The 27214-nt window shown below is 35.2% G+C and overlaps 1 protein-coding gene and 1 pseudogene across 1 annotated transcript in view; one reads left to right on the top strand and one right to left on the bottom strand.

Annotated features, from left to right (window-relative positions):
* Positions 1–13648: 13648 nt before the first annotated feature.
* The window catches only part of Csmd3 (CUB and Sushi multiple domains 3), a gene marked incomplete at its 5' end in the record, with an annotated part of 1006505 nt that continues 992939 nt past the window's right edge, over positions 13649–27214 (bottom strand). Inside the window, 4 exons of the mRNA XM_055626685.1 lie at positions 13649–14830; positions 19730–19865; positions 21274–21361; positions 22590–22702. Of these exons, the coding sequence (XP_055482660.1) occupies positions 14671–14830; positions 19730–19865; positions 21274–21361; positions 22590–22702 (497 nt within the window). The remainder of the gene's footprint in view (positions 14831–19729; positions 19866–21273; positions 21362–22589; positions 22703–27214) is intronic.
* LOC129690784 (60S ribosomal protein L17-like) lies at positions 15243–16287 on the top strand (annotated as a pseudogene).

The following is a 27214-nucleotide window of genomic DNA, read 5'->3' as shown; positions in this document are numbered from 1 at the left end:
AGATGTCAGCCCAGGCTACTATACCCTGCAATACTCTCAGTCTTCATAGACAGAGGAAACAAGATATTCAATGACAAAAACAAATTTCAACAATACCTACACAAATAAAGCATTACAGAAGACACTGGAAGAGAATATACAACCCAAGAAAATTAGCTTCTGTCGTAAAAACACAGGAAATAATTAACGTTACTACAGTAAAACAAAAGCAACCAAGCACACAACCTTATGACCACAGCCAACATCAAAATCAAGGGATCTAACAGCCACTGGTCATTAATCTCTCTCAACATCAATGGACTCAACTCTCCAGTAAAAAGACAAACTCAGTCCCCATTCTAAAAGGCAAAGACAGGACATCAGAAGAAGAAGAAAAGAGGAAACAACCTAGAAATCTGCTACAGAGGGCCTCTGAAAGCCAGAAGAAAACAGGAAACAAACTAGGAACCTACCACAGAGGGCCTCTGAAAGCCTCTGCCCTGCAGACTATCAAAGCAGATGCTGAGCCTGATGGCCAACTGTCAGGCAGAGTGAATAGAATTTTATGTAAGAAGTGAGAAATAGTAAGAGCTGGAGAGGACAGGAACTCCACAAGGAGAGCAACAGAACAAGAAAATTTGAACACAGGGGTCTTCCCAGAGACTCATACTCCAACCAAGGACTATTCATGGAGATAACCTAGAACCCCTTCACAGATGTAGCCCATGTAGGTCAGTGTCCAAGTGGGTTACCTAGTACATAATCTGATTGGCCTGCTCTTTGATCACCTCCCCCTGAGGGGGGAGCAGCCCTACCAGGCCACAGAAGAGGACAATGCAGCCACTTTTGATGAGAACTGATAGACTAAGATTAGAAAGGAGAGGAGAACCTCCCCTATCAGTGGACTTGGGGAGGGGCATGCATGCAGAAAGAGGAGGGAGGGTGGGATCGGGAGGGGAGGAGGGAGGGGCTTATGGGATGATACAAAATGAATGAAGTGTAATTAATAAAAAATTTTTAAAAAAGAAAGGAGAAGGTGTATAAAAAAAGAGAAATAAAAAAGATACAGATTAACAGAATGGGATACTTAAACAAAACCCAAGCAACCTGTTTCATACAAGAAACACACCTAAGGCACAAAGGTAGACATCACCTGAGGGTAAAAGGTTAGAAGATGACTTTCCAAGCAAATGGACCCAAGAAACAAGCAGTAGCCATTCTAATATCTGATAAAATAGACTTTCAACCAAAATTAATAAAAAGAGATGAGGAAGGACATTTCATACTCATCAAGGGAAAATTCCACCAGGAAGACATCACAATCCTGAACATCTATGCCCCAAATACAAGAGCACCCACATTTGTAAAAGAAACATTGATAAAATTTAAACCACATATAGATCCCCACACATTAATAGTGGGAGACTTCAACACTCCACTCTCAACAAAGGACAGGTCAACAAAACAGAAATTAAACAAAGAAACAATAACTCTGACAGAGGTCATGAATCAAATTGACCTCACAGACATTTGCAGAATTTTACACCGAAACACAAAAGAATTTACCTTCTTCTCAGCACCTCATGGAACCTTCTCCAAAATATACCACATAGTTGGTCACAAAGGAAGCCTCAACAGATATAATAATGAAATAATTATTAATAAATAAAGTAAATAAATATGAAATAATCCCTTGTATCTTGTCTGATAACCATGGAATAAAACTGGACCTCAACAACAACAGAAATAGCAAAAAGCCTACACACACATGGAAACTGAACAACTTGTTACTAAATGACAGCTGGGTCAGGGAAGAAATAAAGAAAGAAATTAAAGTCTTCCTAGAACTCAATGAAAATGAAGACACAACATACCCAAACTTGTGGGACACAATGAAAGCAGTGCTAAGAGGAAAGTTCATAGCACTAAGTGCCTTCAAGAAGAAATTCGAGACAGCTCATTCAAGCAACTTAACGGCCCACTTAAAAACCCTAGAAAAAGAAGAAGCAGATACACCAAAAAGGAGTAGATGGCTGGAAATAATCAAACTCAGGGCTGAAATCAATCAATTAGAAACAAATAAAACAATTCAAAGAATCAATGAAACCAAGAGCTGGTTCTTTGAGAAAATCAACAAGATCGACAAACCCTTAGCCAAGCTAATTAAAAGGCAGAGAGACAACACCCAAATCAACAATATCAGAAATGAAAAGGGGGACCTAACTACAGACACTGAGGAAATCCAAAGAATCATTAGGACTTATTTCGAAAGTCTATATGCCACAAAATTTGAAAATCTAAATGAAATGGACAATTTTCCTGATCGATTTGACCTACCAAAGCTGAATCAGGACCAGGTAAATCAATTAAATAGTCCTATAACCCCAAAGAAATAGAAGCGGTCATCAAAAGTCTCCCATCCAAAAAAAGCCCAGGACCAGATGGCTTCAGCGCAGAATTCTACCAGACCTTCAAGGAAGAGCTAACTCCAATTCTCTACAAACTATTCCACAAAATAGAAACAGAAGGAACATTACCAAGCTCATTCTATGAAGCCACAGTCACCTTGGTACCTAAACCTCACAAAGACTCAACAAAGAAAGAGAATTTCAGGCCAATCTCCCTTATGAACATTGATGCAAAAATACTTAACAAAATACTTGCAAAACAAATACAAGAACACATCAAAGATATTATCCACTACGACCAAGTAGGCTTCATCCCAGGTATGCAGGGGTGGTTCAATATACGGAAATCCATCAATGTGATCTACCATATTAACAAACTGAAAGAAAAAAAAAAACACATGATAATCTCCCTAGATGCTGAAAAAGCATTTGACAAAATCCAACATCCATTCATGTTTAAAGTATTGAAGAGATCAGGGATACAAGGCACATATCTAACCATAGTAAAGGCGATATACAGCAAGCCTATAGCCAACATCAAACTGAACGAAGAGAAACTTAAAGCAATCCCACTGAAATCAGGGACAAGACAAGACTGCCCACTCTTTCCATATCTCTTCAACATAGTGCTGAAAGTCCTTGCTAGAGCAATAAGACAGTTGAAGGAGATCAGGTGGATACAGACTGGAAAGGAAGAAGTCAAATTATCACTATTTGCAGATGATATGATAGTATACATGAGTGACCCCCAAAACTCTACCAGGGAACGCCTACAGCTGATTAACACCTTCAGCAAAGTGGCTGGATACAAAATTAACTCAAAAACATCAGTAGCCTTCCTGTATACAAAGGACAAAGGGCTGAGAAAGAAATTAGAGAAACAACACCATTCACAATAGCCACAAATGACATAAAGTACCTTGGTGTAACCCTAACCAAGCAAGTCAAAGACTTGTATGAAAAAAAATTCAAGTCTCTGAAGAAAGAATTAGAAAAAGATATGAGAAGATGGAAAGATCTCCCATGCTCATGGCTTGGCAGGATTAAAATTGTAAAAATGGCCATTTTACCAAAAGCAATCTACAGATTTAATGCAATTCCCATCAAATTGCCAACACAATTCTTTACAGACCTGGAAAGAAAAATTCTCAACTTTGTATGGAATAACAAGAAACCCAGAATTGCTAAAACAATCTTCTACAATAATAGATCTTCAGGAGGTATCTCCATCCCTAATCTCAAGCTGTACTATAGAGCAACAGTTATAAAAACTGCATGGTACTGGCATAGAAACAGAATGGTGGATCCATGGAACAGAAGACCCAGAAATAAACCCATACACTTATGGACACCTGATTTTTGACAAAGATGCCAAAACCATAGAATGAAAAAACAGATAGCATCTTCAACAAATGGTGCTGGTCCAACTGGATGTCTACATGTAGAAAATAAAAATAGATCCATACATATCACCATGCACAAAACTGAAGTCCAAGTGGATCAAAGACCTCAACATAAAACCAGACACATTAAATCGGCTAGAAAAAAAAGTGGGGAATACCCTAGAACTCATTGTTACAGGAGAAAACTTCCTGAACAGAACACCAACAGTACAGGCTCTAAGAGCAACAATCAATAAATAGGACCTCATGAAACTGAAAAGCTTCTGTAAAGCAAAGGACACCATCATCAAAACAAAGCGACTGCCTACAGATTGGGAAAGAATCATCACCAACCCTTTATCTGACAGAGGACTCATATCCAGTATATATAAAGAACTAAAGAAGCTGAAAAGCAGCAAACCAAGTAATCCACTTAAAAAATGGGGAACAGAGGTAAACAGAATTCTCTGTAGAGGAATATCGAATGTCAGAGAAGCACTTAAAGAAATGCTCAACCTCATTAGCCATTAGGGAAATGCAAATCTAAACAACCCTGAGATTTTACCTTACACCCATCAGAATGGCCAAGATCAAAAACTCAAGTGACAACACATGATAAAGAGGTTGTGGAGAAAGGGGAACCCTTCTCCACTGCTGGTGGGAATGTAAACTTGTACAACCACTCTGGAAATCAATCTGGCACTTTCTCAGACAACTAGGAATAGTGCTTCCTCAAGATCCAGCCATACCACTCCCAGGTATATATCCAAAAGAGGCTCAAGTACACAAAAAGGACATTTGCTCAACCATGTTTGTAGCAGCTTTATTTGTAATAGCCAGAAGCTGGAAACAGCCCAGATCCCCCTCAACTGAAGAATGGATGCAGAAACTGTGGTACGTCTATACAATGGAGTATTACTCAGCAATGAAAAATAAGGAAATCATGAAATTTGCAGGTAAATGGTGGGACCTGGAAAGGATCATCCGGAGTGAGATGTCCCAGAAGCTAAAAGACACACAGGGTATATACTCACTCATATAAACATACAACATAGAATAAACCCACTAAAATCTGTACATCTAAACAAACTAAGCAAAAGAGAGGACCCTAGCTAAAATGTTCAATCTCTACCCTGAAAGGCAAAGAGGATGGACATCAGAAGAAAAAGAAGACAGGAAACAACCTCGGATCCTTCCACAGAGGGCCTTTGAAAGCCTCTGCCATGCAGACTGTCGAAGCAGATGCTGAGCCTAATGGCCAACTGTCGGGCAGAGTGAATGGAATTTTATGTAAGAAGTGGGAAATAATAAGAGCTGGAGATGACAGGAATTCCACAAGGAGAGCAACAGAAAAAGAAAATTTGAACACAGGGAACTTCCCAGAGACTCATACTCCAACCAAGGACTATTCATGGAGATAACCTAGAACCCTGACAATACAGCCATTTCTGATGAGAACTGATAGACTAAGATCAGAAAGAAGGAGAGGAGGACCTCCCCTATCAGTGGACTTGGGGAGGGGCATGCATCCAGAAAGGGGGGGAGAGTGTGGGACCGGGAGGGGATGAAGGAGAGGCTTATAGGTGGATAGCGTCGGGCAGTAGTGGGAGAACTATAAGTTTTAATTGATAGTAGTGGCTTTATATTTTGTTCTCTGGGTAATTTGTCCCCTACTTTTTTTCAAGATATGGGCATCAATAGGACTTTTATCATCAATATTTACTTTATTTTCATGTTGTCCATGGTAAAACTTAATCTTTATCCATAATTTTCTACAGATACCCAAGTGTCATCTTCCTGTATTGGACACATTCATCACCAAATATGGGGGTAAGTTATTTTCAACAACTTAAAAAAATCATAATAAGAACAGGATAGCCTGTCTGTCAGACACAGTGAATCATTGCTGGCAGGTCTCCTCTTTAACACAAAAGTATGTACCAATCCTATGATAAGTACAGAAACTTCAGCCACCACACATATAAAGCACTTTTTTGTGCTAAACCCTTAATGGAATTTCAACCACTCATCATTGAATTCCTTTGTTAGGGGCTTTTAACTCCACCACCCTCCCTGTTAATCTCCAGTGCTGTCTATTAAAAAGTCTAATGGAGACTACACAATAGTAAAGCACTTGAAGTTACAAATGCAACTGTAATTCCCATGTATTAAGTGTTCCTTAATACATGTACTTCATGAACACAAAAACCTTTTAATGCCCAAGGTGAACAGGCCTAGATTTTAAAGATGTTCTGTTTTGTACTTCCATAGCTTCTAAAATTCAACGTGTTTTTGCCACTGAATGGACTGCTGCTCCAGGATAAAATAGACAACATACCTGAGGTGTCCTTCCTGGGGCTTTAAAGGCAGATCTCAAATTTTTGGATATGGCCTAGCTAAGTATCCATAGGAATTAAATTTTAATTTATATATGTAATATAATATATTAATATATATTAATAATATATATTATATATATATATGATCTCATCTGTTTTCTTTGTTGCTGTTTATTTGTTTTGGTTTGGTTGTTTTGGTTTTTTGAGACAGGGTTTTTCTGTGTACACTGGCTGCCCTAGACACTTTTGTAGAACAGGCTGGCCTCAAGCTCACAGATGAGCACGTACTTCTGTCTCCCTGCTGCTGGGATATAAAGTATACATCAACAACCTCTGTTCTTCTTCCTTAAATGAGACACCAAACCACTAAATAAACAATGAAATTCACTGCCAGGTGATATAAAGTTTTAATCCCTAGGCCAGATCATGATCTTCCTCAGCATTAAGTTTAGGATTCCTTCCAAGTCAGGACAAAGCTCTCTCAGTTGAACATAGAGAAGTCACCGAAGCCTTCCTAATTCCCAGTGATGGAAAACAGATACTGGCTTTTTGGAGACTGTCAAGTGAAGAAATATCAACTTTTGATGCCAATGAGTAGCCTTATAGATAAATTATGTGTAAAGCCTTAATGAAAAATAATGAATAAATCCTCCATACTTGGGGCACAAGAATAGAAGGATTTGATAAATTAAAACCTCTGCTAAAGAGGAGACTGTTTCTTGGACAGAGCAACAACAGCACAGGCTCTAAGATCAACAATCAATAAATGGGACCTCATGAAACTGAAAAGCTTCTGCAAAGCAAAGGTCACTTAAAGAAATGCTCAGTGTCCTTGGTCATCATGGAGATACAAATCAAAATGACACTGAGATTTCACCTTACACCCATCAGAATGGCTAAGATCAAATACTCAAGTGACAATACATGCTGGAGAGGATGTGGAGAAAGGGGAATCCTCCTCCATTGCTGGTGGGAATATAAACTTGTACGACGACTTAGAAATCAATCTGGCACTTTCTCAGACAATTAGGAATAGTGCTTCATGATCCAGCTATACCACTCCTAGGCATATATCCAAAATATGCTCAAGTACTCAACAAGGACATTTGTTCAACTATGTTCATAGCAGCTTTATTCATGGAAACAACCCAGATGTTCCTCAACAGAGGAATGGACATAGACATTGTGGTACGTTTACACAATGGAATACTACTCAGAAATTAAAAACAAGGAAATCATAAAATTTGCAGGCAAATGGTGGGATCTAGAAAAAAATCATCCTGAGTGAGGTATCCCAGCAGCAGAAAGACACACATGGTATATACTAATTTATAAGCGGATATTAAATATAATGTAGAATAAACATGCTAAAATCTGTACACCTAAAGAAGCTAAACAAGAAGGAGGACCCAGGGTAAAAGGATCAATTCTCACTCAAAAAGGCAAAGGGGACCTACATCGGAAGAGGGAGATAACAGGAAACAGGACAGGAGCCTACCTTAGAAAGCCTCTGAAAGACTACCCTGCAGGGTATCAAAGCAGATGCTGAGACTCATAGCCAATCCTGGGTAGAGTGCAGGGAATCTTATGAACAAAGGGAGAGATAGAAAGACCTGGAGGGGGCAGGAGCTATAAAGGGAGAGTAACAGAACCAAAATATCTGGGCTTGGGGGTCTTTTCTGAGACTGATACTCCAACTGAGGACTATGCATGGATATAACCTAGAACCCCTGCACAGATGTAGCCCATGGCAGCTGCTCAGTATAGAAGTTGGTTCCTTAGTAAGGGGTACAGGGGCTGTCTTTGACAAGGCCTGGCTTATTGATCACCTACCCTGAGGGGGGAGCAGTCTTACCAGACCACAGAGGAAGACAATGCAGCCAGTTCTAATTAGACCTGATAGGCTAGGGTCAAATGCAAGGGGAGGAGGACCTCCCCTATTAGTATACTTGGAGAGGGTAATGAGAGGAGATGAGGATGGGTGTTTGGGAATAGGAGGGAATGTGGGAAGGATCTACAGCTGGGAAACAAAGTGAATAAACTGTAATCAATGTAGAAAAATAAAAATAGACCTTTGCTAAAATCTTCACAACTGAGCAAAGTGCAGAAAATAAGTATCTGTGCAGTTCTCCACTACAAATTACATATCTATATCTTATCCTATCCCCAAGGCTCAGAAAGCATTGCAAAAGATGGAGGGGGCATTTTAAGAGTAGGTTTAGAGAAGACTGGAACGAAACGATATCTTCTTGATATGAAAGGACTGCTTGTTTATGAATTCATAGTAGCTCTTCTTGGGTTCACTAGACATGCATAATGTAAGTCAGTCAACATTTTAGCATGGAATATGAAAATGTCCTTAAGTACCCGAAATAAATGAAGAGATATGGACAGTTAATGGCTTTTGGGGAGCAAGAGTCAGTTTTTATTTAGTAAGTTACTTTTGATTGGTTGAGCATGCTCCAGGGGATGGCTCACATCCAAGAATATGTAAAAACAAAATAAATCATTATTTTTTTACTTATTACTTTTTATTTTTCATATTTTTATTTTTATATTTTATTTTAAATTTTATTTATATTAAAAATAGATTCTTTCATACAATATAGCTTGAGCACAGTTTCCCCTCACTTTCCTCCTCCCAGTTCCTCCCCACCTCTTGTCTCTCCCTCATTCACTTACTTTCCATTTTCTCTTATTGACAAGAGCCAAACAGGACAAAACAAGATATAGTAAGAAAAGGGAAAAAACCCACCTTATACCGAGGCTGGACAAGGCAACCCAATAGGAGGAAAAGAGTCCCAAGAACAAGCATAAGAATTGGGTTGGCAAAAGCAGAAAGACACACATGGTATATACTCACTTATATAGACCTATAAGATAGGATAAACATACTGAAATCTATACACTACAGAAGATAAATTAGAAAGAGGACCCAGGGTATGATGATCCATATTCACTTAGAAAGACAAATGGATGGACATTGGATGTAGGAGCAAACAAGTAACAGAACAGGAGCCTACCACAAAGGGCCTCTAAAAGACTCTACCTAGCAGTGTATCAAAGCAGATATTAAGACTCATAACCAAAACTTGGGCAGAGTGCAGGGAGTCAAAAAAAGGGAGGGGGGAGTTAATATGACCTGGAGAGGACATGAGTTCCACAAGGACCAAATATATCTGGGCACAGGGGTCTTTTATGAGACTGTTTCTCCAAACAAGGACCATGTATGGATGCAACCTACAACCTCTGCTCAGATGTAGTCCTCGGTAGCTCAGTATCCAAGTGGGTATCCTAATAAGGGGAAAAGGGACTGTTTCTGACATGAATTCAATGGCTGGCTCTTTGACCTCCCCCACTTCCCCCGAGGTAGGAGCAGCCCTGCTAGGCCACAAAGGAGGACTTTGCAGCCAGTCTTGAAGATGCCTGATTAACCAGTATCAGATGAAAGGGGAGGAGGTTCTCCCCTATCAGTGAACTTGGAAAGAGGCAGGGAGGAGATAAGGGTGGGAGTTTGGGATTGGGAGGGAAAGAGGGAGCGGGATACAGCAGGGATACAAAGTTAACAAGCTATAAGTAATACTAAAAATATAAAAATTAAAAAAAAAGAATTGGATTGGATCCTCTCATAAGGAGGGTATTGTTTATGACATGGTCTGTCGTCTGCTTTTAATCACTTCCCCCTCTTAGGGCTGCTTTGGTTGGCCTCAGCGGATGAGAATGAGCTAGTGCTGGGACGGGTTTGTGGGAGGAGGGTATCCCTTTTTCTAAGGAGAAGGGGAGGGGAGGCAGAGGAAAGAGACTGGGAGTGGGGACTGGGAGGTGAAGAGGGAGTGGGCTAAGTTTGGGATGTAAAGTTAATATATACATGAAAGATAAATTTAAAAAAATTAAAAAGTGTTGGCTTGGTTAGGGAGGAAAGAGGGTATCTAGGAAATAGATGCAAAATTTGAGAATGAACATGGTAAAATAATGGCAAGTTATCAGAGATTTAGAAAAGTGTATTTAGTAAAAACACTCCTGCTCTTCAAGGCTTCTGTTTTAAGGTTGCCACAATACGATAGGTGTTTTAAACCATATGTTACTAAAGTACAAGAATATTTCTAGAAATTTAACAAAGGCCATGGTTCAATCCCTGGACTCATGAGATATTTTTTAAAAACAAAATTGTTACCTTAATAGCCTAAGGGTTGTGCACATGGCATGAGTTGTATTGCTTGGCTGTTCCGTGGAACTCTGTGTTACACATTACTAAGTTTTGGGTCACAGGTATATTCTAAAACTTCTACTAACACCTCATCCATTTCCATGATCTATATGATCCATGATCTATTTGAACCACCTCAGGCACTACCATCCTTGATGTTGTATAGCAACAACCAGGGCAGAAAAGTGCCCTTCATGGGTAGATGTCTGCTATAGAGACCTTCAAGATAATATAAGGCCTACTTGAGATACAAATTGTCATGGTGCTCTCTCCATCCAATTTCCATTCTTAATTTGAGATTGCTTTATCTCACTCAAGTATTAACACCACTTTTCTTGTACATTGCCCTCTTGTATCCATTTTGCTGCAACATATATCACAAGGACTGGGGATTATAGGGAGTCTAGAACAAGATCATGCTAATGATATCATCCTTTTTTTCACAGCTTTGCTGATAGTTACAAACACATTTGGGTCTTCTAAAATTTTAAATAGGAATTTCTTGTTTTATACTGTGCTGTACAATTTGAATGTGGTGAGATGTGCTTCTTTTTACAAGACTAATAAACTTACTACACAGAGGGACTTATTAAAGTTGGGAAAGTATCTGGCCTGTGCTCACTACTTCCATTGTTTATATTTTGAAAAACACAATCTAATGTCTGGTGGTCCCTTCTATTCCCTAATGGATTCTAAATCTACTCTTAAAAATTACCTCAGAATACTAAACTCATGAAAATGTTGACAGATGCTATTTCTCAAATTTTATTACATGCACATCTTCCTAGATGAATATTCTCTTACCTCTAGTCATCCTCAAAACAAGTCAGTCAATTTTCTTTTAGTCCAAAATTTGATGTGTGTGTATGTGTGTTTATGTGTTCTTGATCTCACGCAACCGCATACATATGGAGGTGGTAGTGGATTCTCTCCTTCCCCTAAGTGTGTGCCAAGGACCAAATTCAGATATGAGGCTTGGCAGCATGAGCCTATATCTGCTAGAGTGAAGTACTGTTTTCTTTTAATAAAACATTATTTACACTGTGTAAATAATGTAAATTTATAGATAATCCAAGGTTAATACTCTGACAAGCATTGTGTTGTGATTTTTCTTAAAAAATGATTAACACTCAATTACAGACCTTTTAGTCTCTATTATATCCATTTCTATACCCTTATGTGTGAATGTACCACATAGCAAAATAAATCATACCTTATAGTAATTTTCACCACCACTACACAGTCTTCTGTATCTGAGCAAGGCTTATATATTTAATTTTCTTAAGCATATAAAAAAAGGGCAGCAAGACATTTAAAGATCTCTTTTAAATCACCATAAAAATTATGTGAACTTTTGAAAAATTAAGACTGCAGAAATTTTCAAATAAATAAAAACTAAAATACCAGAAAATATATGAAGGAAAACATATTAAGGAAAGCACAAAAATAAAGGAACACAGGGAAAGACTCACAGAAGAGAATAAAAATAAAAATTTAAAAAAATAAGTGAAAATACACAGAAATTGTGAGTCAAGTAAGGGGTTACAAAGTTAATAAGAAATGAAAGATCAAGACTGGAGTTTGTGGATCTCAGAAATAAAAGCTACCTCTGATAACATAGAAGTTCTCTAGTAAAACTGAATTAAGTAATGTTTTATAACCCTAACATTATAGAAACAATAACTTTCCAGAGCACAATGTTCACATTTCTCATGAATGTGTGGAAATCCTTCTTTTGCTTAAAAAAAGATTTATTTGCGTGGTATGTTGTTAATGTTGAGTTTTAATCTATGAAACATGTTTTACAGAAGTATCTTCATGAAAACAAAGCACTGAAATATATTAGAGAATTTGAATTATATATAAATTTGTACAGTATCAGTAAAAGCAATATTTGAGAACAGTTCAAAGCCAGGCTCTTATGACATTGAACTAGATAGGAAAAAAATGTTATTGATCTATGTATCAGAGGTACAACTACATTGTTCTTGAATGAAATCAGAAGGCAGTTCACACCTGAACACCACCAGATGAGTGTGAGCTGAAAACATCTCTTAGGAGAGAGAAAACAGTAATTATGTTTTTAAACTTAAATGTCCAAAAAAGGACAGGATGTCTACTGAGTTTGGAACATACAAGCAGGGAGAGGTCCAGAACATCTACAAAAGATCCTTAAAACTTCACATCTCACAGTGTATTCATCTAAATTATCTATTCCTAATATACAAGTAGATGGTGCCATTCTTGTGTTTTCCTACATCATCAGCATTTAATAAAGTTTCTTATTTTACAGAAACTCATTTCACTGCATTATATTTCTTAGAACACCTATAGTGAGTCCATGCTTGGTAGTAATATAATTATACTGGTATTCTATTTGCCTATAAAAAACTATCACATTTGTAAGTAGAATATAGACGGAGAGATTAAACTTTATTACTTGTTGCAATGTGACATGTTATTGAGGAACATTTTTAAAAGCACCAAGTGAAGATGGGTCTGTGCATTGCTTTTACAAAAGAATAGCTAAAGGTAAGTTTGAAAAGAATACTCGTTTTACAAAAGCAATTATCCATTTTTATTTGTTTACATTGCACTGAAAATTTACATCATACTTTTACAAATTTTTTTCATAAAAATATACTTCTTTACAAAAGTGTATGCATTAATATAAGAGGAGTAGCCAGTTGCAGAAGAAACGTCATTTAAACAAGATCTTAAACGTATTAACCTTAACATTAGTGAATGAATCATTGTTATTGCAATCATTTGAATAAACAAGAATAAATAACAGATGGCATAAAATTTAAAACCGCATCCTGTCAGTAGAATACAATGTTGAGAAAATTGTATGAATTTCCAAAACAGTGTATCTCAAAGTGTTTTACAAGAAAGTCACTAAATGCAGAGATAGCTCCAAGCGGCGCTCCCAGGTGCAATGGTTTCTCATAGGCACTCTTGTCTCATGATACAAAAAGTGACACCCTTCACAAAACAATCCATATTTGAAATGGACAACAACAGAGCGTTCACAATGGTGATGTGTTTTATTCAGTGAAATGAACCACGATGAAAATAAAAAAGGAGACATAAAGTGCCAACACTACTGCATGATGCAGCTTCAAGCTAACAGCAACATAGAAGCTTGTTTTAATCAGACACTGGAAAACACTGGCTGTCCCTGATACCTACTTCTTAAGAATAGGGTATAGTCAGAATATTCAAAACCTGTCAAAATTTGATGAACACATTTATTTGGGAAACAAATTTATACTGATGATCTGAAAGAATTTTTTTTTTTTTTGGTTCTTTTCATCATTAAGTTAAGGGGTAGATCAGAGTATAGTATATTCTTTATTCAAAGAAACTAAAATGTAGTAAAATAAAAAATTCAGCCGAAAGAATATGCAGACAAAATTAAATGTAGACATAACTGACTTATTCTAATAGGTCTTTCAAAACCACTGTTTGGTTAAAAAATGGTACCAAGGTGGTGTCTCAGATTACTGCAAAAGAAGCATTTTTACAGATAATTTTTGAGCCAAAATACGCTCTGGATGACAAACTATACTGAGGCAGACATCTAAAGAGGATCTTGTAGCTCAATGGATAAAACTGTTTCCATGATAATGGAGAAATAAAAAAGGGTTACTTATTGACCTTGCCATTTGAGGAAATTTGAAAATGATCCTAAAAACGTAATGTCTGTATTAGTAACACAGAATGCCAGATTGGAGTGGACAGCCTTATTTCTTCTGTGGCATCAATTAGCTCATAAATATTTAAAGGTGTGTGCCATTCATAAATATCTAAGGAAAAAAAGAAATACAATGCCTAGGATAAAAAGGATGATTTGCAGATCTGTGGTATGAACTACAGACACGTGGGTGCAATGTAGTTTATGACAGCAAAGAGAAGTCAGTGATCTATTGACTCTTGTAAGTATAGCTCTTATTTTCTACCCTATATCATTTTTTAACCCAGTCCCTCTAATATAGTTTATAAAGCACAGAAATACTGATAGTGGATGCTCCTCCAATATATGCAAATAAGTTTATGTTTTAGAATAATCTCCTTTTTAAAAAAAGCAAATAAACTGTGAGTAAGCACTCCTGGAGTGCAGCCAGATTTCTCTAAAACTCTCCATGGTAAACATGAAGATAAATTTTAATCCAGTTTATGAAAAAACAAAACAAAACAAAACAAACAAAAAAAAAAACACTCTTCGCTATCATTCCTCAGGAAAAGGTGACCCAGCAAGTCCTGGAAAGTGTGCTTTGTTTAGCAGTGAACTAAAAGTGCACTGTTCAGTATGTCGATTCCCAGGATTCTGAAGAAGGCAACCTGTTGCCCTGTTATACCATTGTGCAAACTGTGTTCAAATTGGGGTCGAATCGTACTGCCTTCCCCTCCACGGACTTGGCATTGGTGTCATACATGGGGTTTTCAAAGGCCGCTTGGCCATTGTTATTTTCGTGAACAGAACATCCTGTGTACTGTGTTTTGGGTGCAGTCCTGTTAGAAAAACAACATTGAGAATTGCAAGTTAGAGCGTTTTAAGAAACAGCAAGCTAGGGTTCAAATAATACGCTTTCATTAGCACTATTGGGGGATAATGTCACTCAAAAGCGTTAATTGAGAAATTCTAAACCTAGTAAATATCTATAAATATTACCTGTGATAATCATAGTAATATGAATACATAATACTTTCAAATTTTCATGAGAAATAAAAATAATTTAATGCCTATATATTAAATAAAAATCAGAACAAGGCGTCTTTTATTGCCATATCTTTACTTATCATATACTTACTAAACATCCGTTTATGTTCCCAGCATCATTCTTGACTTAGATTGCAAACTATATTTTCAGAGCACATAAAGTCATTATTCTTTTGGATGTAAACTGAATAGAAAACAGTGATTATGGGTAAAAAGAACAAGAATAATAGATCATGAGGATAGTTATGGCTCAAAGAAAAACAGCACGGTAACAAATTAACAGGAATTATTTTAGAAAAGATAAGGATGAAAAGCTGTCTGGGAATTAAAATTATTTTTGAAGAACAAAAAAAGATACAATTCTATTCTAAAACAGAAAAGGCTACCACATGAAGACTAACTAAATAATTCTTTAAAAAGGTTTTATATCTTGAAATACTGATGTGAGAAGCCAGTGAGCAGGACAGAAATGCCATCTCTGTTATGTGATCTTCAAATCAGGTTCACCTCTCTTTAGATTTGCTTTGTAAATCTTTGGAAACATTTTCTTTTACAAGAGAACATTCCTATTTGAGAGAAAATATTTATATTAACGGCTTAATTTCTTTGTATATTTAAAAATAAATACATCCGTCTTCCTGAAAGAGGCCAGAGGTGATACGTGTAGATGGTTGGCTACTCTCTTGACCCTGAAGGCCCTAAGAAATCATGCAAATCAAGTGGTTCAAATCTTTGTATTCACTTTGAGAACACCGGGAAACTGCCCAGGCCATCAAGGGTATGCGCATCTGCATCCAAAAAGACACCAAGTATCAGAAAGATGTCACTTTAAAGAAACAGTGTGTGCCATTCCGGTGGTATAATGGTGGAGTCAGGGGGTGCGCCCAGGCCAAACAATGGGGCTGGACTCAGGGCCGGTGGCCAAAAAAAGAGCGCTGAATTTTTGCTGCATACGCTTAAAAATGCAGAGAGTAATACTGAACTTAAGGGTTTAGATGTAGATTCTCTAGTCATTGAGCATATCCAGGTGAACAAGGCACCTAAGATGCACCGTTAAATTTATAGAGCTCATGGCCGGATTAACCCATACATGAGCTTGCCCTGCCACATTGAGATGATCCTCACTGAAAAGAAAAAAAGAAATTGTTCCAAAACCAGAAAAGGAGTTGAACAGAAGAAAAAACTATCTCAGAAGAAACTGAAGAAACAAAAGCTGATGCACGGGAATAATAAATTCAGTATAAATTAAATGAGGGTAAAAGTAAAAAAATAAATAAATAAATAAATATATCTCTTCTCAAAAATAAAAAAGGTTTTATATGAAAATAAATTTGATTCGTGATTACTTTTCTGCTAACACTATACTTCAACAATCAATTTCATTGGAATGTTTTTCTTCACATTTTACTGTTACTTTACAGCCCTAATACATTTTCTGTATTTTCATTTTTTCAAATATAGGTAAATTCAAGGAAATAAATTGCAAAGCCCACAGGAACTTAGTTTTAAGTTTCCACCTGAAGGAAATTTACTTAAAGAATTTGTTCTTTTTGAGGGTGAATACCATCGATACAACTCCATCCCTGCCTTTCTTTGACTAACTATACTTACAGTGAAAACTAGGCAGTAGATTATGGCTATCTCTTTTTTTTTTTTTTTTTTTTTTTTTTTTTTTTTTTTTTTGTTATTAGGTTAGAATCAAAAAGGAGGAGAATCAAGACTAAGAACCAGAAATGCCTGTTCTTTATATTGAGCTACTTTTTTTTTTTATTTTTTTATTTTTTTATTTTTTTTGAGAAAATGTCTCATGTATCTCAACCTGGCCTTAAATTCTCTAAATTCTCTATATGGCACTGAACTTCAGATGCTCCTGCCTTTACTTTCCTTGTGCTGAGACTACCATTACACAGAACCCTACCATTACACAGTTCATGTCATAGTCAGTCTGTACCCAGAGTGTTTAATGGGCAAGTACTCTATACCAGAAGCCTTGAGCTCATGTTTAGAGAAAAAGATTTGCCAAGCCTAACAATACCAAAAATGTGACATTATATATGAGTTTACTCAAATTTCATTAAATCTTAAATACAAGAGGTAAATCTATCAACCTTAGGAAAAGACATATAGGCCTTCAATGTGGTGATTATTTCCAATATATATATAACAAATACCAAAAGTAGGAAAAGGTATTGGTAATAAAAAGAACTTTTGTACAGATAGTATATTAAGAAAATGAAAAGAAAGCCTATAGAGAGGAATACATTATATTCAAAATATATATTTTATAAAGTTTTCAAGTCCTGAGTAAATGAAGGGCTCTTATAACATATCATTAGTAAGGCAAAAAAATTCAATTTGTAAATAGACACTGGGTAGTTCTACTCAAAATTCAGAAAATAAGAGACTGGGGTGCCCAATCTCTGTTGGAAAGTCTACAACACATGTACTACTACTAAGCCTCAGAGAAAATCATGGGAAATGGGGTAAAGAGATTTTTAAGAGGTAATAGAATAGAGTCCTAATGTTAATGTTTATGTTCTAAACATTATAGGAAATACCACCTCCATGAAGTCTCAATTCCAAGGTTGTCAAATACAGCGCAAATAATGATAGCACCAACTAACCTGCTAATACTGACAGAGGAGATTTCACAAGAACTTACCCCACACAAAGCAATAAATGGATAGCAAGAAAGGGAGACTAAGTCTTCTCAATGGACAAGCCTCCTGATTAGTTTTTCAGTCCATAAACACATGTATATAGCAATCCTAAATGAGCTCTGTGTGTGTGTGTGTGTGTGTGTGTGTGTGTGTGTGTTTGTATCTGTGTAGTAATAGGTATAGAACAGCAGTTCTCGACCTTCTTAATGGTATGACACTTTAATATAGTTCCTCCTTTGTGGTGACCCCAACAATAAACTTATTTTGTTGCTACCTCATAGATGTTATTTTCTACTGCTATGAATCATAATGTAAATATCTGATAAACAAGAAATCTAATAGGTGGCTCCCAAAAGGGTCACAACCCTCAAGTTGGTAACTGCTAAAGAGAAAGAAGTTATGAATTTCAAAGGGAGTCAGGACACTGGAGTAGTTAGAGGACGTGGAAATCCTAGAATTGTCATAAATATTAGGTATGAAATTGTCAAAAATTCTAAAAACTGAAAATTGATGATACTCAACATTATCAGAATTGAAAATCAAAGCTACATTTAAATGCTATTTGAAATATACTATCATAGATACTATAGCAAACTAAACTAAACAAAAATAGAGAATAAGTATTAGAAAAGATGTTGAGAGCTCAGAAAACTAACACATTGATACTGAAAATGTAAAAAGGTATAGTACAGTTACTATACAAAACCTCTCAGTGTTTCCAAGTTCAAACTAGAATGAAATACACTCTAACATTCCCAACCTTTAGTGTACACTCAAAGAAATAAAGAATACATATTCAAGAAACAAAAAAGTTATGCACAAATATATATGTGCATATATATTTGCATTATTCACAATAGCAAATGTTGAGACAACTCAATTATCCAACAATTTTTTGAATGAGCCCATTCAAAAAGATCAAAACCCCACACTATGTAATATTGTTCAACAGAAACCAAGAAGGGAGGAATGATGTCAAATGAGTGAAATCTTAAAATACTATGTTTAAGAGGCAAGACCAAATGTCACACATTATGTGATTGAATTCATATGAAAAATCCAAATGAAAAACAACAGAATTATATTTCCTTGTATTGGCTGAAGTTTGAAGTAAAGGGATTAGAGTGACTGCTAATGAATTCCTTAGCAGACATATTCCTTCTGTGTTGATTGAGTACATGTGGAAACTAGAGAGCAATAATATTTACATTAAATAGTGGACGTTCTCAATTGTAATGGAAGTGTACAGTTAAAATGTTATAAAAATTATTTAGATATATTTAAATTAGATATAATATTAGACTCAATTTAGATTGCACTGACCAATATATAATAAAAACTCCAATTTGGAAAAGAAAATGTACTTTAGTAGAAAGTATGTAAATGTGTAAATACACCTAAATAAATTCAATTGAATTTTTTATAGTCTGTAAATTTTTACTTCATAAGGGATTTTTTCAAATAGTGGATAATTAAATAATAAAGCTCTTCCCAATATATGTATCACATAGAATATATATGACCAAATAATCATATTTGCAACTATTTATTTGATCTATCACAAACATAAGATAATAATTTAATAATCTTCAAAACAACAGAAAATAAATGACAGATTAGAAAAAATAACATGTGTCAGCCATGCTAAAATCATTCAACGCTGCCACATATATCTGATTTTTCTAGTCTTCTCTGTAAACCTGACTACAGTTAGTGTCTTATCAATTTAAGCATTAATAGAGATTCAATCTCTAAAGTATCAATATAGATCATGTATAAGTAAGATGTGTAATGAGTTCTGTGCTAAAAAATGTAAAGACAAAAAAAATGAAGATTTATGTTGACTCGCATGCAATCTAACAGAGAGATTTCTGCTATTTACGTATGGATCCTAGGGTGAGTGGTAGAATCAAAAGGATTACAATTCTGCATAACACATAACAAGGAAATATGGAGTTGAGATAATATAGTAGAAATGACATGAATAGAAAGTTTGTACAAATTTTTTGTTACTAAAATTACACATCTTACCTTTGCTTATAAAGATAAAACCCAAATCCTGCAAATATAAGTGCAAAAAAAGGCACAAGAATCGCAATGGCCACGGAACTGCTATTTGTACCATGAGGCTGACTTGAAGAATTTGACCCTTCTGAAGTATTCAGTCCTAATGGAAATAACACAAACATGTCGGCAAATTAAAGTCAAGTCAAGCTTATAATTGTTCTTTATACTTAAAAAAAATAATTTTTCTTCCATTTTTAAATTAGAAAAATAGGCCTTCCAAGATTTAGGATGGTGATGGAGAAGAAACAGCTAGTTGGGTTTTTTGTTGTTGTTGTTGTTTCTTTCCTTTTACTTAGAGAAATTGATTATTTTACACATTTGATTAAAAACTGTAGTGTTTTAGACACTAGGACATGTCATGTGAAAACCCTGTACCCAGTGACATTACTGTGTAAATGTCCAATGCTAGTGAATGTTTTATAATATTTTCAAAAGAGCACAAATTTAGGTGGGAGATTATAGGATGTAATTGATTAATGTTTTATTTAGAGAAATAGCATATTATTTATTTCCTTAATATGTATTAAATAGCCAAAATGATATATAGTTTAATTAATATTTTAATTTACATTTGAATATTTCATATATTGATACGACATATTCTGATTATATCTATTCTACTACCTTTTTCCACCTCCCTTGAGTGTTCTCCAGTGCAGCTCCCAATTACAAGTATTTTGGTAGACAATTGTATTCAAAGAATTTGTAAACATTGCCAAGTTATTTTTAATACTATCTCTTTCTATTATTATTATTATTATTATTATTATTACCAAGAGATTTATATAGATGTTTAAAATCAATATTTGTTAAGATAAATGTTAGATTATAGCTGTTAGAGTAATAACTCATTGTTTATATGTCCATTTAACAGTTTAATGATGGGAGACAGTGTACCTCAAGAATATATACATCAGAAACTATGTGTTTATAAATATATAAGGATCATTAAATATTTTGCTGATGTTAAAAGAATTATAAATGAAAATTACAAAAGCTTGTACACTTTATCACAGAATAATTTGTGTATTTAGGAAGAACTTACAAAGGTACTCATTTCTTAAAGTTATTTTTCCTTTCAGGCTATAAAATTTTCTCACAGTGCCACTACATCTTCTGAGGAGTAAGAAAATTGCTCCAATATTCAAACTGAAAAGAAGTAGTATCATTCTCAGGAGAAGAAGTAAAAATAATTTACAGTTTACTATTCCCATGTTATTTATATCACATTTCCTTCTTTGTATTTGCTTAGGGCCAAGACAGATTATCATGTTATTGGCAGATATAATAAAAAACTGAGATTTATATAGAGTTATTACATAAAGAAGTGATATTTTAAAGAATGTGGTTATTCTTTAAATGTGCTAAAATGACTATATAATCCTGACAATGCATAATTCAAGATACTGTAAGTGTACAAAATGTACAGAACAATTTATGGCTTTTTATGATGTCTATAGTATCAAAGGAACTACTTGAAAATAAAAATTAAAAATCAAGTATATTACCCAGTCTTTGTAGTCCAAATTGTCCATAATCTTTGCCTTTAATAAATCCTTGGAATACGTAAGTAGCTCCATCAGGCTCAGCAGAAACCTGAAAATATTTGAAATTCTGATTAACTATGAAGACTGACAGCTTTATTATTTAAACCTCAATAAACACTCAATATAATCTAAATTGAACAGGGGCCTTCATTCTTTTTGTATTTCTCCTAAGCAATAAACACATGGTGTAAATTTTCAATCCTAAAGACAAAATGCAATTTATAATTTTAAATAATTATGATATTGGTAAATTGGATATCGCATATTACGATACATTTTGAAGTCTTAGAAGGACATTGTTCAAGACATTTTTTAAAATGTAGAAATTGTGACAGAGTGTGGAGAGATGATTCAGCATTTAAGAGCTGCCCTTCACAAGGAGGTGTTTTCATTTACCAACACCCACAACAGGAAGTTCACAACCACCAGTGCCTACAGCTTTCGAGGATCCAATACCATTCCTCCATCTCTGTAGGCAACAGCATTATGTGATATGCATGCATATCTCCAGGCAGACACACAGATACAAGTAAATAAAAATAAATCACAAGTTAGGTTTCAAATCATATTGATCCTTCTTCCATTCCAGAGAGTCCAGAGAAGAAGATAATTTTGTTAATCAAGCTGGGTTTATTCCCAGCCTCACATTTAGCCATCAGCATGCAAGTGAAGTTGATAATAGGTTAATCACAATACTATGTTGTTAAGATCATATTTCCTGTTACACTAAAGTTAAGAAGCCAGGCATAAAAGGCCTTCTGCAATATAACTTCAAGCATAAACAATCTATATAAATCTATGGAGACTGAAAATAGATTACTGGCTGCTTAGGGCTAAAGGAGGTGTGGTGGTGACGAAAACAAATGTATGATATGTAACTAAAGTGAGTAAATTAATCTAAAGTGAGTTTTCTGTATACTATAACTATCTGGACAAATAATAATGTGCACCAATTTGTAGACAAAACAAGGATTAATTATAGAATTTGTGAAATTGTTAAAATAGAGGCATTCATACCGAAGAAGTAAGTAGTCTGTAATAAAATTTAAATGCTAAACATATTCAAAAATTAATATTATATATAATCCCACATATATAATCTGATATATAAAATATTATATATTATAATCTCATAATATCTGAGATTATACATATAAATATATACTTGTGTGTTCAAATAAGATAAATTCTGAAAAATAACATTCTTTTTTTTTTTGGAAAAAATCTGTAAGTTTGCTATTTAAATGAGTAGCATGCATTTAAACAACTGAACTTACAAAGCCATCCATCGCCCAATTTTCCTCCTTCATCTTCTTCACGGAAGCATGTGCTGGTACTTTTATAAGATAAATATGTAACATTAGGCGAGCTTCCTGGCTTTTGTAGACCCCTGCAAAACACAAAGACATGTATCAAACTTTGTAAATAGCCATCATTCTCTTTATTATCAGTAAGTTATTAGACATATTGTGGAAATCAAATGAAATTTGAAGAAATAAAGCAAGTCTCAATTCATGGGCAGCTGTACACACAATGCCCGAGACTGAGATATGTGCCTGTCTCTCAGCTAAAATCACAAATTAAATCCCATCTGAAATTTTAACATCTCTAAATGCTAGTGCCAACCAAGGAAATCCTTCCTGCAGTCAGACCTGAAAATTTAAAGGTAAAAACTAGAAGTTTAAATTCCTGGTGTGTTTACAAAACAGTTGTGCAGCAGTGTCTTCATGTGAGGCTCCTACAGAGTGAGCAGGGGCTGTCTCTGACTACATTGCCTGCTTTTGAATCCCTTCCTTCTCACCGGGCTGCCTACTTTAGCATCAATAGAAGAACATGCCCTTAATTTTACTGCAAGTTGTTATTCCAAGGTGGGTTGATATCCACGAAAAGCCTCTATTCTATCTACTGTACCATCCTAAATCTAAGTCTTTAAAACTTTCAGAAATATTCACCCATGTTATAAACAGCTATGAATTTCTACTCAATATTGATAACGCCAAAACAGTAAAAAACAAACAAACAGAACAAAACCTTAAAGAAATCCTTATCTGTTTCATAACAATGACTTATTTGTGTCTTGTGTATTCATGGAGTCACAAAAATAATTATATGTGTTTTATACTATCAGGTTTTTTCATGGCACGAGAAATAGCAAATGCAACTGCAGATAGACAGGAAAGTAAAATATATGAGGAAATGTAATAAATTTCAGGTTGGAATAAAAGAGTCTTTCCACTCTGGTTCTACCAGAAAATATCTATTAAGTAAAAGAACATTTGAGCTGTACCTTGGAACATGGGGAGTTAATTCAAGATGGTAAACACAGGCAATTATATAAATACAACAACCGAAAGATATGAAGTGATTCTTTTAACTGGGTATTCGTGAGTGGGAATAAGCAAGTGTGTAGACATATTAAAGGGCATGATGAGTTAGGCACTGAACAAAATTTTATGATTGATTATTTATTAAAATTTGCCTCATATTGACTCATCTAATGTTTTACTTCTTAGTGAGGCACCATAAGAATGTGTAAGGTAAAAAAATATAAACCTTGACCTTAACTAGATTATAATAAATAATGAGAAACAAATGTTCTAATGTTTAAATATTTGTGTGGAATGGTTATAATTGTCCTGTATAGTCACACTGAATGAAAGATAAGGAAATTATTGCAAACTTTCAAATTTTTATAAATTTATAGGGATCTATTTAGATAATTTATTACTTCATAACAAACACACACATATTTTTGCTAACTTGCAGAAAACAAAACTGCTATTTACATTTGATAGATAAATTATTAATAAATCTCTTATTAAATTAAGATTTTCTAATTTATTCAATATAATTTTTCATATTTAAATTTAATAAACTGTATAGTTTTTGGCTTCTTTACTAAAAACCAAGTATCTATAGCTATGTGGGTTAATTTCTTAGTATTCAATTCAATTTCATTGAATTGAAACACCAGTCTGTTTCTATGCTAGGACCATGGGATTTTTATTACTGTCGCTCTATAGTACAGCTTGAGATCAGGGATGGAAAGATCTCCAGAAGTACTGTTATTGTAAAGGGTTGTTTTAGCAATGCTGGGTTTTTTTATTTTTCCAAATAAAATTGTGAATTATTCTTTCAAGTTCTGTAAAGAGTTGTTTTGGTATTTTGATGGGAATTGTATTGCATCTGTAGATTGCTTTTGGAAGGATGGCCATTTTCACCATGTTAATGCTACCCATCCATGAGCATGGGATATTTTTCTATGTTCTGATTTCTTCTCCAATTTCTTTCTTCAGTTTTTTTTTTTCATGCAGGTCTTTCACTTTCTTGGTTAGAGTATCACCAAGATACATTATGTTATTTGTGGCTATTGTGAATGGTGTTGTTTCCATAATTTCTTTCTCAGCCTGTTTGTCCTTTTTTTACAGGAGGGCTTCAGATTTGTTTGAAATTAATTTTGTATTGTCAATTTTCTGAAGGTGTTTATCAGATGAAGGAGATCTCTGGTAGAAATCTCTGGCTCACTCATGTATACTATATAATCTGTGAACAGTGAATCTTTGAATTCTTCCTATCTGATTTGTATCCACTTGAATCTATTAGTTGTGTTATTGCTATTTCTAGGAATTCAAGAACTATGCTGAAGAGATAGGGATAGACTGGGAAGCAGTGTCTTGTCCCTGATTTCAGTGGGGTTGATTTTACTTTCTCTCATTTATTCTTATGTTGGCTATGGGCTTGCTGTATATTGCCTTTACTGTGGTTAGTTATGTGACTTGGCTCAATAGATCCATAAATTATCACTCTGCACAAAACTAAATTCCACATGTATCAAAGATATTAACATAAATTCAGACAGACTAAAACTGTTAGAAGAAAAGGTGGGGAAGAGCCTTGAACTCATTGGCATAGGAGACAACTTCATGAACAGAACACCAATGGCACAGGCTCTAAGATTAAAAATAAATAAATAAAGCAAAGACAACCATCAGCAGAACAAAATGACAGCCTACAGGTTAGAAAATGAGGTCATCAACCCTACATCTTTTAGAGAATTAATGTCCAGAATATATAAAGAACTCATGAAGTTAAACACCAACAAACCAACTAATCCAATTTAAAAATGGGGTCAGAAAAAAATGGAGAATTCTCAACAGAGCAATACCAAATGGTAGAGAAATACTTAAAGAAATGCTCAAAACATAGTCTTATGCATACCTCAGAAATATGCTCAAATATACAACAAGGACATTTACTTAACCAAGTTCGTAACAGCTTTATTCATAATACCTAGAATCTGGAAACAACTCATATGTCCCTCAACTGATGAATGGATACAGAAATTGTGGTACAGTTACACAATGGAATACCTCTCAGCAATTAAAAACAAGAAAATAATGAAATTTGAAGGCAAATGGTGGGAACTAGAAAAGATCATCCTGAATGAGATAACCCAGAAGCAGAAAGACAAACATGGTATATACTCACTTATTAGTGGATATTAGACATATAATATAGGATAATCATAGTAAAATCTGTACACCTAAAGAAGCTAAGCTAAGAGGACTCTGGCTAAGATGATCAATCCTAATTCAGAAAGGCAAACGGGAAGGACATAGGAAGAAGGAAAAAACAGGAATCAGGACAGTAGCCAACCACAGAGGGCCTCTGAAAGACTCTACCCAGCAGGGTATCAAAGCAGATGTTGAGACTCATAGCCAAACTTTGGGCAAAATGCAGGGAATCTTATGAAAGAAGGGGAAGATGGAAAGAACTGGAGGGGACAGGAGCTCCACAAGGAGAACAAAATAACCAAAAAAACCTGGTGTCTTTTCTGAGACTGATATTCCAACCAAGGGCCATGCATGGAGATAACCTAGAACCCTTGAACAGTTGTAGCACATGGCAGCTCAGTATCCAAGTGGGTTTTCCTAGTAAGAGGAACAGGGCCTGTCTCTGATCTGACCTTAGTAGCTGGCTCTTTGCTCACCTTCCCTGAGGGGGGAACAGCCTTTCCATGTCACAGAGGAAGACAATGCAGCCAGTCTTGATGAGACCAGATAGGCTAGGATGAGATAGAAGGTGTGGAGGACCTCCCCTATCAGTGGACTTGGAGAGGGGCATAGGAAGAAATGAGGGACAGAGGGTGGTGTTGGAGGTGATGAGGGTAGAGGCCACAGCTGGGATACAAAATGAATAAATTGTAAAAATTAAAAATATATATATTGAAAGGATAAATAAATAAATAAAATCTCAATGTCCTTAACCATCCAAGATATGCAAATCAAACTGACCCTGAGATTCTACCTTACACTTATCAGAATGGCTCAGATAATAATTTCAAGTGACAACACAATCTGATGGGGTTATGGAGATAGGGGAACCCTCCTCCATTGCTGGTGGGAACGTAAACTTGTACAACCACTTTGGAGATCAATCTGGTGCTTTTCCAGAAAATTAGGAACAGTGCTACCTCATGATTCATCTACACCATTCCTCGACATATATTTGAAAGATGCTCAAACATATAGCTAGGCATTTGCTCAACTGTGTTCATAGCAGCTATATTCATTATAGCCAGAATCTGAAAATAACCTCAATATCCCTCAACCGAGGAAAGAATACAGAAATTGTGGTACATTTACACAATGGAATACTACTCAGCAATTAAAAACAAGGAAATCATGAAATTTGAAGGCAGATAGATGAAACTGAAATATATCATCTTGAGTGAGATAACCCAGAAGCAGAAAGACTCACATGGTACGTACTCCCTAATAGGTGGATATTAGCCATATTACATAGCATAAACATACTAAGATCTGTAGTCCTAGAGAAGCTAAACAACAAGGAGGACTCTAGGGCAAATGCTTAATCCTCATTCAGAAAGGAAAACAGGATA

Source organism: Psammomys obesus, unplaced genomic scaffold, assembly GCF_907164565.1.
Source record: "Psammomys obesus unplaced genomic scaffold, mPsaObe1.curated_primary_1811, whole genome shotgun sequence".
Classification (NCBI taxonomy): domain Eukaryota; kingdom Metazoa; phylum Chordata; class Mammalia; order Rodentia; family Muridae; genus Psammomys; species Psammomys obesus.
The sequence above is the reverse complement of the archived record's forward strand: the minus strand, read 5'-3'. Positions and strand labels throughout refer to the sequence as shown.